The sequence below is a fragment of the Orcinus orca genome, chromosome 11 (assembly GCF_937001465.1).
Source record: "Orcinus orca chromosome 11, mOrcOrc1.1, whole genome shotgun sequence".
Classification (NCBI taxonomy): Eukaryota; Metazoa; Chordata; class Mammalia; order Artiodactyla; family Delphinidae; genus Orcinus; species Orcinus orca.
The window spans coordinates 55,122,747-55,136,096 of record NC_064569.1 but is presented as its reverse complement, the minus strand read 5'-3'; the positions used below and the strand labels follow the sequence as shown (position 1 = coordinate 55,136,096).

General features: G+C 41.9%; 1 protein-coding gene across 4 annotated transcripts in view; it reads right to left on the bottom strand.

The window, feature by feature from the left end:
- NUP107 (nucleoporin 107) overlaps positions 1–11,067 on the bottom strand; it is a 45,299-nt gene extending 34,232 nt beyond the window's left edge. The window contains exons 1-5 of one of the 4 annotated variants that reach the window (XM_033409570.2): positions 10,918–11,067; positions 9,083–9,174; positions 8,480–8,566; positions 7,704–7,822; positions 4,186–4,330 (exon numbers count right to left, since the gene is read on the bottom strand). In XM_033409570.2, coding sequence (XP_033265461.1) covers positions 4,186–4,330; positions 7,704–7,822; positions 8,480–8,566; positions 9,083–9,174; positions 10,918–10,925 — 451 coding nt within the window. In that variant the 5' untranslated portion in view covers positions 10,926–11,067. Of the gene's footprint in view, positions 1–4,185; positions 4,331–7,703; positions 7,823–8,212; positions 8,262–8,479; positions 8,567–9,082; positions 9,175–10,850 lie in introns of those variants that run through there. The other 3 variants (XM_004281873.3, XM_033409571.2, XM_033409572.2) reach the window with 3 other exon arrangements.
- Between the last annotated feature and the right edge of the window lie 2,283 nt (positions 11,068–13,350).

Sequence of the window (13,350 nt, the reverse complement as noted above, 5' to 3'; positions counted from 1 at the left end):
AGAGAAAATATTTGCAAACTATATACCTGATAAGAAGTTAATCTCCAAAATATATAAAGAATTCATAAAATTCAAAAACAAACAATCCGATTTAAAAATAGGCAGAGGAGGGGCTTCCCTGGTGGTGCAGTGGTTGAGAGTCCGTCTGCCGATGCAGGGGACACAGGTTTGTGCCCCGGTCCAGGAAGATCCCACATGCCGCGGAGCGGCTGGGCCTGTGAGCCATGGCGGCTCAGCCTGTGCGTCCGGGGCCTGTGCTCTGCAACGGGAGAGGCCACGACAGTGAGAGGCCCGCGTACAGCAAAAAAAAATAGGCAGAGGAACTGAACAGACATTCCTCAAAAGACATACAAATGGCCAACAGGTACCTGAAAAGATGCTCAACATCGCTAATCATCAGGGAAATACAAATCAAAACTACAATGAGATATCACCTCACGTCTGTTAGAATGGCTATCATCAATAACACAAGAAATAACAAGTGTTGGTGAAGATGTGGAGAAAAGGGAACCTTTGTGCACTATTGATGAGAATGTAAACTGGTTCAGCCACTATGGAAAACAGTATGGAGGTTCCTCAAAAAATTAAAAATAGAACTACCATATGATCCAGCAATACCACTTCCGGGTATATATTCAAAGGAAATGAAAACAGGCTTTCAAAAAGGTATCTGTACTTCCACACTTACTGCAGCATTATTCATAACAGCCAAGACAGGGAAAAACCCTAAGTGTCCATCACCAGATAAATGGATAAAGAAGTGGTATATATACACAACAGAATATTATTCAGCCATGAGAAAGAAAGTGATCCTGCTATTTGTGACAGGACAGACCCTGGATAGACCCTGAAGGCATTAAGTAAGATAAATCTGACAGAGAGAGACAAATACTGTACTATATCACTCATGAGGAAATCTAAAAAAGCCAAACTCATAGAAACAGAGAGTGGAATGGTGGTTTCCAGGGACTAGAGAGTGGGGGAATTGAGAGATGTTGGTTAAAGGGTACAAATTTGCAGTTAGAAGATGAGTAAATTCTGGAAATCTAATGCACAGCATTGACTATAATCAATAAACCTGTATTAGTTGAAAGTTGCTAGGAGACTAGATCTTAAATGTTCTCACCACAGAAATTATGATTATGTGATGTGAAAGTACAATGGAGGTATCAGCTAACACTAATAATATGCAAGTGTATCAAAGCAATATGTTGTATACCTTAAACTTACAGAATGTTATGTCAATTACACCTCAAAAAAAAAAAAAGAAAAAAAAATCCTAAAACTATAACTCCCCATTCTCCCCTTTCCCTAGACCTTGGCAACCATTATTCTACTTTCTATGTCTATGAGTTTGACTACTCTAGGTGCCTCACATATGTGGAATCATACAGTATTTGTCCCTATGCCACTGGTTTATTTCATTTAGCATAATGTCCTCAAAGTACATTCACGTTGTAGCATGTGTCTGAATTATATGCCACTGTAAGTATATACCACATTTTATTTATCCTTCATCCATCAATGGACATTTGGGTTGCTTCTACCTTTTAGCCATTATGAATAATGGGGCTACAAATAAGGGAACACAAATCTCTTTAAAATCCTGTTTTCACTTCTTTTGGGTATATACCCAAAAGGCAGAATTTAGGTATATACCCAAGAGGCAGAATTGCTAAATCATATGGTAACTCTATTTTTAATTTTTTAAGGAAGCACCACTGTTTACCATTTTACATTCCCACCAACAATGTACAAGAGCTCCAATTTCTCCACATCCTTGACAACGTTTGTTATTTTCTGTTTGTTTGGGGTTTTTCTGTTTTTGTGGGGTTTTTTGACAGTAGCCATCCTAATGCGTTCAGGTGGTGTCTCGTGGTTTTGATTTGCATTTCCTTAACGCAAATTATTACTTAATAATGCAACATTACAGATGTTGAGCAAATTTTCATGTGCTTATTGGCTAGGTTTTTTTTTAAATTTATTTTTGGCTGTGTTGGGTCTTCCTTGTTGCACGCGGGCTTTCTCTAGCTGTGGCGAGTGGGGGCTGCTCTTCCTTGCAATGCACGGGTTTCTCATTGTGGTGGCTTCTCTTGTTGCGGAGCACGGGCTCCAGGCGCGCGGGCTTCCGTAGTTGTGGCATGCAGGCTCAGCAGTTGTGGCTTGTGGGCTCTAGAGTGCAGGCTCAGTTGTTGTGGCACATGGGCTTAGTTGGTCCGCAGCATGTGGGATCTTCCCCAACCAGGGCTCGAACCCATGTCCTCTGCCTTGGCAGGCGGATTCGTAACCACTGTGCCACCAGGGAAGCCCTATTGGCTAGTTTTATATCTTCTTTGGAGAAATGTCTATTCAAGTCCTCTGTCCATTTTTCAACTGAGTTGTTTGTTTTCTGTTATTGTTGAGTTGTAGGAGTTCTTTCTACATACTGAATATTAATCTCTTATGAGATATATGATTTGCAAATATATTCTCCCACTCTGTGGGCTGCCTTTTCACTCTATTGATTGTTCTTTTGACACATATTTTGATGTAGTCCAAGTTATTTTGTCTTTTGTTACCTACAAGTCTTTAAAGATTCCAAAATGTATTATTCAGTAGTCTGTTGACCATTACTACAAAACCATGAGCCAGATTTTGAAACATCTGAATTATATTTTAAGTACACCATAACAAAGTAGCTGAGAAAGTTACAATAGATACTAAAATGACATGTTTTACTCAGGGAAAATACATACACTCTACTACAATACTGTATAATATTTAAGGCCTCAGCCATGGTTCACACTAAAAATGAAATATTTTATAGATTAAGTACAAAGTACTTTTGAGTCACTCAATATTTGAGTACTTATAACTGGCAAATACTACAAAGAAGCAGTGGTCACCAGAGAGTTAAGAGAAGGGCTGTGGGACTTCCCTGGTGACGCAGTGGTTAAGAATATGCCTGCCAGTGCAGGGGACACAGGTTCGAGCCCTGGTCCGGAAGATCCCACGTGCTGCAGAGCCACTAAGCCCGTGCGCCACAACGACTGAGCCTGCACTCTAGAGCCCACAAGCCACAACTACTGAGCCCGCGTGCTGCAACTACTGAAGCCTGCACGCCTCGAGCCCGTGCTCCGCGACAAGAGAAGCTACCGCAATGAGAAGCCCGCGCACCGCAACGAAGAGTAGCCCCCGCTCGACGCGACCAGAGAAACCTGTGCGCAGCAACCAAGACCCAACACGGCCATAAATAAATAAATAAATAAATAAATTTATTCGGGAAAAGAGAGAGAGAGAGAGGGGCTCTGGAATCAAACTGCTTAGTTTCAAATCCTGGTGCCATCACTTCCTAGCCAGGTGAGCTCACACAGGTCACTTAATCCTTTTAAGCAGCAGTTTCCTTTCCCTGAAAATGGAAACAGTTACTGTATCTATTTAATGGACCATGAAAGGAGTTAGTGTTCATACAGTGGTAAGCATACTGACTAGCACTCATATATGTTAGCTTATAATAATAAAATGAAGAAGAACCTATGTCATAATGTGCAGGTACAGAGACACTAAAAGCAGATTTTTTTCCCAAAAGGGAATGGTGATAACCAACGTAAAGTTAGGATAGTCACGGTACTGTTTGAAGAAACAACACTAGCATCCAGGCCAAATAAAACACGTCAACAATGTCAGATAAAAATTAAACCAAAAGAAAAAGAGAAGCTCTTTCAACAGCACAAATATGGAAATAAAAATATTAGAGACTAGTCTAATAACCTAACAGGCTACTACTTATACTGAAAGATTAAACGGCAAAATGCCGCTCCAACTGAGAACTAACGTGAGGTTCTCAACCTCCTAGAGCTACATCAAATGTCGTAGCCATTACCATAACTCGTTGGCTTAACAAAAAAAATTTTTTTTTTTTGCGGTACGCGGGCCTCTCACTGCCGCGGCTTCTCCCGTTGCGGAGCACAGGCTCCGGACGTGCAGGCTCAGCGGCCATGGCTCACGGGCCCAGCCACTCCACGGTATATGGGATCTTCCCGGACGGGGAACGAACCCGTGTCCCCTGCATTGGCAGGCGGACTCGCAACCACCGCGCCACCAGGGAAGCCCCCAAAAATATTTTTTAATGATGTTCAGGAATAGGAGATAATTTCCTTGATCTTAGTAAAACGACAAGCTACTGTGTTACAAACGAAGTTTTACCAGCTTCTCCAGGATCGTCCTCCCGTAACATAACAGCACTGAGAGTTACATCCTCTGTTACACTGTGGGGCTCTGTGTTTGTGAAGAGCCCTGCACGCTGTGATGAGAATGCAGCAGCCCAATTACTGTCATCCAGATTAGTTACCTGAAAAAATAAAAGGAAGATACAGAAAAGTAATGTGGTTATTGCTGCTGAGTGAATGAAGACTTTAATACTATTAAAACCTTTTAAAGACCATAAGTATGTGTTTTTCACTTTTAAAAGACAGCCATGGGGCCATTTTATTAAGGAAATCATGGCTTTTTTTTTTTGGCCATGCCATGAGGCATGTGGGATCTTAGTTCCCCAACCAGGGATTGAACCTGCGCCCCCTGCGCTGGGAGCTTGGAGTCTTTACCACTGGACCGCCAAGGAAGTCCTGGTGCGTTTTTTTTTTTAAAAAAGGCAGTATATTCCTTCTTTTTAAAATTTATTTATTTATTTATTTTTGGCTGCGCTGGGTCTTCCTTGCTGCACACAGGCTTTCTGTAGTTGCGGTGAGCGGGGGCTACTCTTCGTTGCGGTGCGCGGGCTTCTCATTGTGGTGGCTTCTCTTGTTGCAGAGCACAGACTCTAGGCGTACGGCCTTCAGTAGTTGTGGCATGCGGGCTCAGTAGTTGTGGCTCGCGGGCTCAGTCGTTGTGGGCTCTAGAGCACACGCTCAGTAGTTGTGGTGCACGGACTTAGTTGCTCCACAGCATGTGGGATCTTCTGGAACCAGGGATCAAACCCATGTCCCCTGTATTGGCGGGCAGATTCTTAACCACTACGCCACCAGGGAAGTCCCAGTCCCAGCTTTTTAGTTTTCTTCTTTGTACTACTCCATACTTTAAAAAAAAAAGCCAATAAAGATTCCATTTTGTAATATTTAAGCTGATATTAATAAGTAAACTAATACCAGCTTTAGTTCTATTGCTCTAGGACTAGTTCAAATCAATTTTTTTAATTTTGGGAAATAGTACAGGATGAATGATCCAGTTTCTACAACAAATAAATGGTAAAGAAAAAAAGAATGATGGAGGAACTTATAGATTAAAATACTTAAGAGACATACCAAGCAAATGCAATGTGTTGAGCTTGTTTGGATTCTGATTTGAGCAAACTGACAACTGGGCTTCCCTGGTGGCGCAGTGGTTGAGAGTCTGCCTGCTGTTGCAGGGGACATGGGTTCGTGCCCCGGTCCGGGGGGGATCCCACATGCCACGGAGCGGCTGGGCCCAGGAGCCGTGGCCGCTGAGCCTGCACGTCCGGAGCCTGTGCTCCGCAATAGGAGAGGCCACAATTGTGAGAGGCCCGCGTACCGTAAAAAAAAAAAAAAATTGACACAACTGAAGAAGTATGAACACTTAATGAAATATGTATTGTAATGGAAAAAGTACACATAAAATGGCTATTTGAAATCATAAAGGAATTACTCTGTGTGTGTGTAGGGAGGGGTTAGATGTGTTAACAATATTGTACTTACGTTAAAGAAAGCATCCTTATGTTTCAGAGATACCTACTGAAGTATTTATGGATAAAATGGTATGAAATCTGGGAACTATAATGTGGGAGAAATGCTTGTGGGTATAGATGAAACAAGGTCAGCCGTATGCTGATAACTGTTGAAGGTGGGCAATAAATACATGGAGGCTTACTCTACTATTGTATTTTTGGACATATTAAAAAATAGTAATAAAAAGCTTTTTTAAATTTACTTAAAATCTAGGCATGAGCAACAATAAAAATGTACCTTTAAATCAGTCTCCCCAAGGAAAAATGCTAAAGATGGGTGCTGAGGCCCTATATATTAGTGAGGTAGTAACTATGGGCTGAGGAGAGCTTAGCTGCAGCTACTGAAGACTGATTGATAGTTTACTCCCTTCTGGATACTAATCATCATTATTATAAAGATCAAACTGAAAATCTTACACAGCAGTGATATCCTGCATTCAGAAAAATACTCTGGTCCATAACCAAATCTTGGCAGGTAGACACATGGTAAAATCAACATAGCAAATAACTGTACTTCCTTCAGGGCTATCTAAGACCACTTCTCACAGCTGATATTAAAATTGGCAAAACAGGGACTTCCCTGGTGGTCCAGTGGTAAAGAATCTGCCTTCCAATGCAGGGGATGTGGGTTTAATCCCTGGTCAGGGAGCTAAGATCCCACATGCCACAGGGCAACTAAGCCCATGCACCACAACTACTGAGCTCTCGCACCTCAACTAGACAGCCCGCACGCCACAACTACAGAGCCCACGCACCCTGGAGCCCACGCACCACAACTAGAGAGAGAAAACCAGTGTGCCACACCTAGAGAGAGAAAACCCGCACGCTGTAACAAAGAGACCACGCGCCGTAACGAAAAGATCCTGCATGCCTCAACAAAAATCCCGTGTGCCCCAATTAAGACCCAAAACAGCCAAAACAATAAGGAAAATAAATAAATATTCAAAAATAAAATAAAATAGGCAAAACAAATCAAGACAGTATCTTTGACTACAAAGTAATTTCCAAACATTTTGTAATAATCAATACATATTTACTCTATCCTGGCCTTTAAAAGAGTAACAATTTTACTATTAATCTTGCAGTTCTGAAGCAGTAAATAATAAAACTCATTTTCTTTTGCTTAAACACAGAAGCAGTCAATTCACTCATGTTTTTAAGAGGAATAAGAATAAACATTGTCAAAATAAACCAGTTTCATAAGCAAAGTAAAACTGTTCAATGACTAGATCACTGTTAGATATTAACACTCTAAAAATTCATAAGACTGTAATAAACATTGCTAAGATGGATTTAACCTTCTAAGACAAGGAGAGGTTTAACATGCAAAACCTCTTTTTAATAAGCACAGAGCCAAATAAAGAGCCATTTTTATCTTGTTTTGGGAACTAAATGGGCCATAATAGTCTACTACTCCAACAAAAGTCTTCCATTTTCTTCTTCTCAGTTAGACACAATTCTTTCTTTTTCTATAGGGTATTTTAAGCACCTAGGTCAAGTCATTCTGTATCACAGTTTATAAGACATTTCTTTTGCTATTATAAATATTGTACCATAGTGATTCATAAAGAGTGTCTCATCTACTTCTCCCAAAATTTTCTCGTCTTTCCTTTAATGCTTTGTCCTCCTTCCTTATGACAGTCTTCATTGATTACTCCTGGCTTCCTTCTCTTCTATGCTTCTTGGGCTCAGCTTTTATACCAATAGCAACCAATCGGAATTGATTTATTCTGATCAGCAAACTGTCAGATTAACACATTTTGTAGGCAACTAACTGCCGCTGGTGCCACAGCTTCCACCTATGACATGAGTATGCTTAAGGGTCTCAGTTTTCTGAAAGTCTTTCTAATCAAAACCTGATTTCAATTAACATAACCGAATTACTTTATGACAAATAAGACTTCAATTCTCATTAAAAGCTTTTAAGCTAAATATCTTACGTTAATAAAAAGGAAGAAAATTTCAGCTCCATCTTTCTACATACCATAGACAGATTTCCCAAGAACCTTGAAGACTGTGTAAGCCGAGGAGACCTCCCTCCAGTTCCAAGAATGCAGAAAACATCTGGCTGCCTTAGTAAGCTTCGGTTTGTTGGAGTAACTACTAGGAAGAGGTTAGTAAAAAGAATTCGAAATGCGTGAGCCTTGATCATGGAAGAAAACAAGCAAACAAACAATAAAGTATAATTTTCACTTTTCAATTATTTAGATTCTAACCAAATAAATACTTTCAATATTAACATTTCCATCATATGAAGATTCAACTTATTTTTCTAAACATGAATTTTTGGTACTACCGAGCCCACCAAGAAAAACTTTACTGCAAACAGAGATGCTTTCATTATAGCACAACTGAGCATAAAAAAAGGGACACGAATGAGTCCATGAATTTGCCAAATTCTAATTTTATAAAGCATACTATAGTATAGAGGACATGGGCCCTGGAGTAAGCAGATTATGGTTCGAATTTTGGTTCCATTACTTACATACTTACCTAGCTATGTTATCTGGGTTAATCAACTTCTCTAAGTCTCACATTCAGTCTTGGCAAAATAGAGATAATACCTATGTCATAGTTAGTATGCATTTATGTAAAGAACAGTGACTTACACATGGTAAGAGTTCAACAAATAGTAACTGCAATCATTATTATTTGTTCTTAATTAGAGATAATTTATAAAATATAATATATATTATGGTATTAGTTGCTATTATTGTTATCATTATTAAATGCTTTAAAAGCAAAAAAAAAAAATCTTACAAGGTTGTCTAAATGAACTGGGAGTTCGGGGGATAACCTGGTTTCTTGGTGTAGTATTAGCAAAAATTTCATCTTGGGATGCCCGAACTACAGGAAAAGTTAAGAAAAGTTTTTCATGTAGAAAAGACACCATCAAAGATAGAATGAACCATATTTACACTATACAAAATATGTGAATACATTTTTCAAGGGCAAAGTATCTTATGGCTACCACATTTTCTATGCAAAGAGTAAATAATTCCCTCTCGCCTTTAAATTCTCAGTTATCAGTCTTAGGTTACTACACATTGAACTAAAAGTTGTTAGTCAGATTTCAAATAATAAAAAAAATCTAATCTCAGCAGAAGCTAACCACCGTAAGATGGTTAGCAGTAAAATGGAACATCCTTATTTTCAGGGAAACATGAATCTCACTGAATTTCAGCATTATACTTACAAAATAACACATCTGGGAAGTTTAAAAAAAAACAAACCTAAAACTAATGTCCACAGCATTTTATTATTATAGCTAGTGTTTAATATCTCTCATAAAAAGAAAAGTCTATAATCCTGATTCCCAACATGTTGCAATTTTTATAATCATGCTTAAAATGCAAAGGATACTTAAAACTCTTTTTTGAGCACTCTGTTTTCGTGCAGTCCGAGTCACCTCTGCCTCCCGGATCACAGGAGATGCCATCTCTTCAAAGCCGCTCCTAAAATGGCATAATCAAGCTCATGTGAATGAAATGAGAATGTAGCATTTGCAAAAACATTTTATCATCATGATTGGACCAAAGGATCCTAAGTCAGTCAAGATGCAGATCATCCCAGTAGCCAAGTCTTTGATATTTTTGTTGCCAATGCCCCTATGGCTCCAAATCCTGCGTATCCCTCAAAGTCCTGCTCACATTTTACCTGCACAAAGACTTCTATGACTTTCTAATACTTACTTGTTATTTTCTCTTATGGAATTATTTTAACACGTGGAATCTAAATCTATATTATAACACTGTTTTAGATAACTGCTTCATGAAGGTAAACCTTTCCTCTTTGGATTGAGGTCCCTAAAACTGCAGGAACTCTTAAAAGGATCTTCTGTAGTTTCCGAAATACTTCAAACCATGGATACCACTATTTAAGCTGGTGACTTGGGAGGCTAAGTAAAAAAGAAATCTAGTAAATTGGAGAGAAATGATCCTTCAAGTTTTTTCTCCCCAGACTACACTAAGGGTGTCTCCTGTCTCAGCACTACTGTAGTCACAATGCCCTTGTCATTCTCTGCCCAAAGTCTGGAAAATAAATTGTGTGAATTAAGAGGTCTGTATCTTAAGACAAGAATCTAATATGCATTTCCTCCACTTGAAAATCTTCAGATAGCTATCTCTGGCCTACAGAATCAAGTCCAAATTTCCTAGCATGGTTTTTACAATCTGACCCCAGCTTACCAGTCCAGCCTTATATTCAGCCAAAACATCACTCCATACAAACATACACTGCATGTGACCATTCGGCTACGCTTTCGTATCCTTACACCTTTGTACATGTTGCTTCTTTTACAGAGGCCTACATTTGCCCCCTTGGTCTACCTGGTGAATACTTACTCATCAAACAGCCTCCTGGAGTCTAGAGACACACAGATCCAGGTTGGCAGCTTGGTTCTTCTATTTGTTAGCTTCCTAACTGACCAAGTTCCTTAACCTTTTTTAGCCCCAATGTTAGGTGTAAAAAGAGGATCACAGTAGCTATCCTCACAGGATTGTTAGAAAGATTACATTAGCTAATAATATATTTAAAGCGTTTAAGTTACTCAATGTAGGCTACTGCTACTATTCAAACACCAACTAGAAAGCATTCTCCTTTGAGAGGTCTTCCTGATACCTCCCATGACAGGGAGACTTCACTGCTCCCCATTTCTTTTCCCACAGAGCAGTACAAAATACTTATCACTCCGTACTGCTCGGCTGTCTCCTCCACTACACATTCCCCCGAGACCAAGAACCTTGAATAACTCATCTTTAACGCAGATGTCTGGCATAGTGCCAGGGTCATAGAAAGAACACAATAACTATCTGGTGCTGGAATCTGTAATCAGAAAGTCTGGGCTGAGATCCCTGTTCCATCACTGACTGGCTCTGTGGTCTAGGGCAGGTCACTCAGCATCTCGAATGCCGGGCCACCTCCTACCTCGCCCAACCCAGGAGCGAAAAATGTTGCGCGAAAGTGAGTAGATGGCAGAGCCGCCGTGGGAACCAGGAGATTATCATTAGCCGTATCCCTTCCCGACCCAAGCGGCCTTTCTCCCATCAGGTGCAGTCCCCCCAGCCCGGAAAAGGAGTCCTAGGGTCAGCACCCGGGCCCTCGTCGGCTTCCTCTGGGAGTCGGGTTTCACCTGTTTCGTTCCTCCAACACCCTGGAGGGACAAGTGTCCGGGCTCGGCCGTCACCACCAGAACTGACCTGTCCATGGCTATAGCCTTCTCCCACCGAGAACCTTGCAAACTCAGTCCCAGCTTAACCACCGCGTTTCAGCCTTCCCGCTCTCCGGAAGCAAACCCTTTGACCCGGAAGCACGTCCTCGCTAAGTCGCTGTAGAAAAAAGAAGCGAGAGGCGGGAGGGGAGAAGGAACAACTTCCCATCGGCGCATGCGCAACTTCTTCGGCCTGCCGCTGCTTGTCCGGTCTGCGCAGGCGCAAAGGTGTGCCGGCGGTTGACGTCACTGGGCGGGGCGGGGCAGGACCGGGGCGGGGCAGGGGGCGGGGCAGGAAGGAAAGTTTCGCCTCGCTGTGCGGCCGCCCCTTTGCTTGACTGGCATTTATGGGCGTGGTCCAGGCGCCGGGATTATCCTGCTGGGATACTTGACGTATATTGATAGTCTAGAAAAATGTGAAGTCATTTCCTGGTATTCTCTGTCAGAAACAGCCTGGACCTGGAATTCTGACGTGCAGTCTCTGCGCTACACCTCGGGGGTCCCTGTCTCTCTCTTACTGTACTCACCTTGTTTGAACTGTAGTGTAAACCCCCTACAGTTTTTGAAATTGTTTTCCATAATAGCTATTTGTTCTTTACTTGGTATTTTTCCCTATTAAGGAGAAAAGGATCACCTGTCTTAAAAAAGCATAAAAGATGTTGGTATTGCCCTCTATTGCAAAGTGCAGGATAGGCAAAAAGAATGTTCTGGCCCTGAAGGAATCAGTCGAAGTTTTGCCTTAGGCATTTACATTCCACTCTAATCCTGGGAAATGTCATTCTAGGAAGGCTTCTTCATAGCTAACTTCTGCTGAGACGACGTGGGGTTTTGAAGAAACGTGGCTTTGGGCTCCATCTAGGCTTGAAACCCCTGCGCTGCAGATTCCTCATCTGTAGAACAGAGGTAACGCCTTTATCGAAGAGTTGTTGGGAGGATTAAAACAAAATGTCAGGGCTTCCCTGCTGGCGCAGTGGTTGAGAGTCTGCCTACCGATGCAAGGAACACAGGTTCGTGCCCCGGTGCGGGAGGATCCCACATTCCGTGGAGTGGCTGGGCCCGTGAGCCATGGTTGCTGAGCCTGCGTGTCTGGAGCCTATGTGCTGCAACGAGAGAGGCCACAACAGTGAGAGGCCCACGTACCGCAAAAAATTTTTAAAAAACCGAGATGTCAGATGTGCACTGCACATAGCACTCATCGAAATGTTAATTTTCTCCTCCTCCAATCACTACTTGGGTCTCACCCTAGTGCTCTCTCATTTTTCCCATATCCTAATTTTCTTGTACAGAAGAACACTTTTCTCTTATGGAAAATGAAATGTGGTCTTAATGGTTTTTGTCAGTGCCAGAGGCAGGTTTATTCAAAGTATGAGCCAGTGTTTCAGGTTCTTGCATGTGTCCCCTGGCAAGTGAATTCCAATGCGTTTTATTCATGTAATGTACTTGAAGTGATTGACCTTAAGGCACACAATAAAAGTGAAGAGCAACTTTGGGCAAAGGATTAGCTTAGTGTTCAGTTCATATGCAAAGACGGAACACTTGTTAAAAAGTGCACTAGGGTTCACTTTTGAAACAATCGACTAGTAGGCATAAACACCATACTGAAACCGCACAACTCGGATGGGAGTCGAACCCAGCCAGAACTCAAACTGGGACTTGAACCCACTTTTTTTTTTTTTTTTTTCCCGGTATGCGGGCCTCTCACTGTTGTGGCCTCTCCCGTTGCGGAGCACAGGCTCCGGACGCGCAGGCCCAGCGGCCATGGCTCACGGGCCCAGCCGCTCCGCAGCATGTGGGATCCTCCTGGACCGGGGCACAAACTCGTGTCCCCTGCATCGGCAGGCGGACTCTCAACCACTGCGCCACCAGGGAAGCCCTTGAACCCACTTTTAATTGAAATCCGACACCTGGTCTCAGGACTTAATGAAGCTCAGGGTCTTTATGTCTCGTTACAGAAAGAATTCAGTGAGAGACAAAGTGATAGGTAAGGAGTGGATTTATTTAGAGAGAGACACATTCCATAGACAGAATGCAGTCCATCTCAAAAGGCGAGAGTGAGCCCCGAAATATGGGGTGGTTGGTTTATGACTGAGTAATTTCATAGGCTAACAAGTGGGAGGATTATTCCAACTATTTTGGGGAAGGGATGGGGATTTTCAGGAACTGGGCCACGGCCCACTTTTTGGCCTTTTATGGTAGGCCTGGAAACTGTCATGGCATCTGTGGGTGTGTCATTTAGATGCTAATGTATTACAATTACAATGAGTGTATAATGAGACTGGAGGTCTACTGGAAGTTGAATCTTCTGCCATCTTGGACCTAGTTGGTTCTAACCAGTTTATGTCTTGTCCTCAATGGTTAGGCATTCTTTTAATGTGCCCTGCCCCCTTCCTTTCTGTTTCAGTTTTATGCCACTACATTTTGG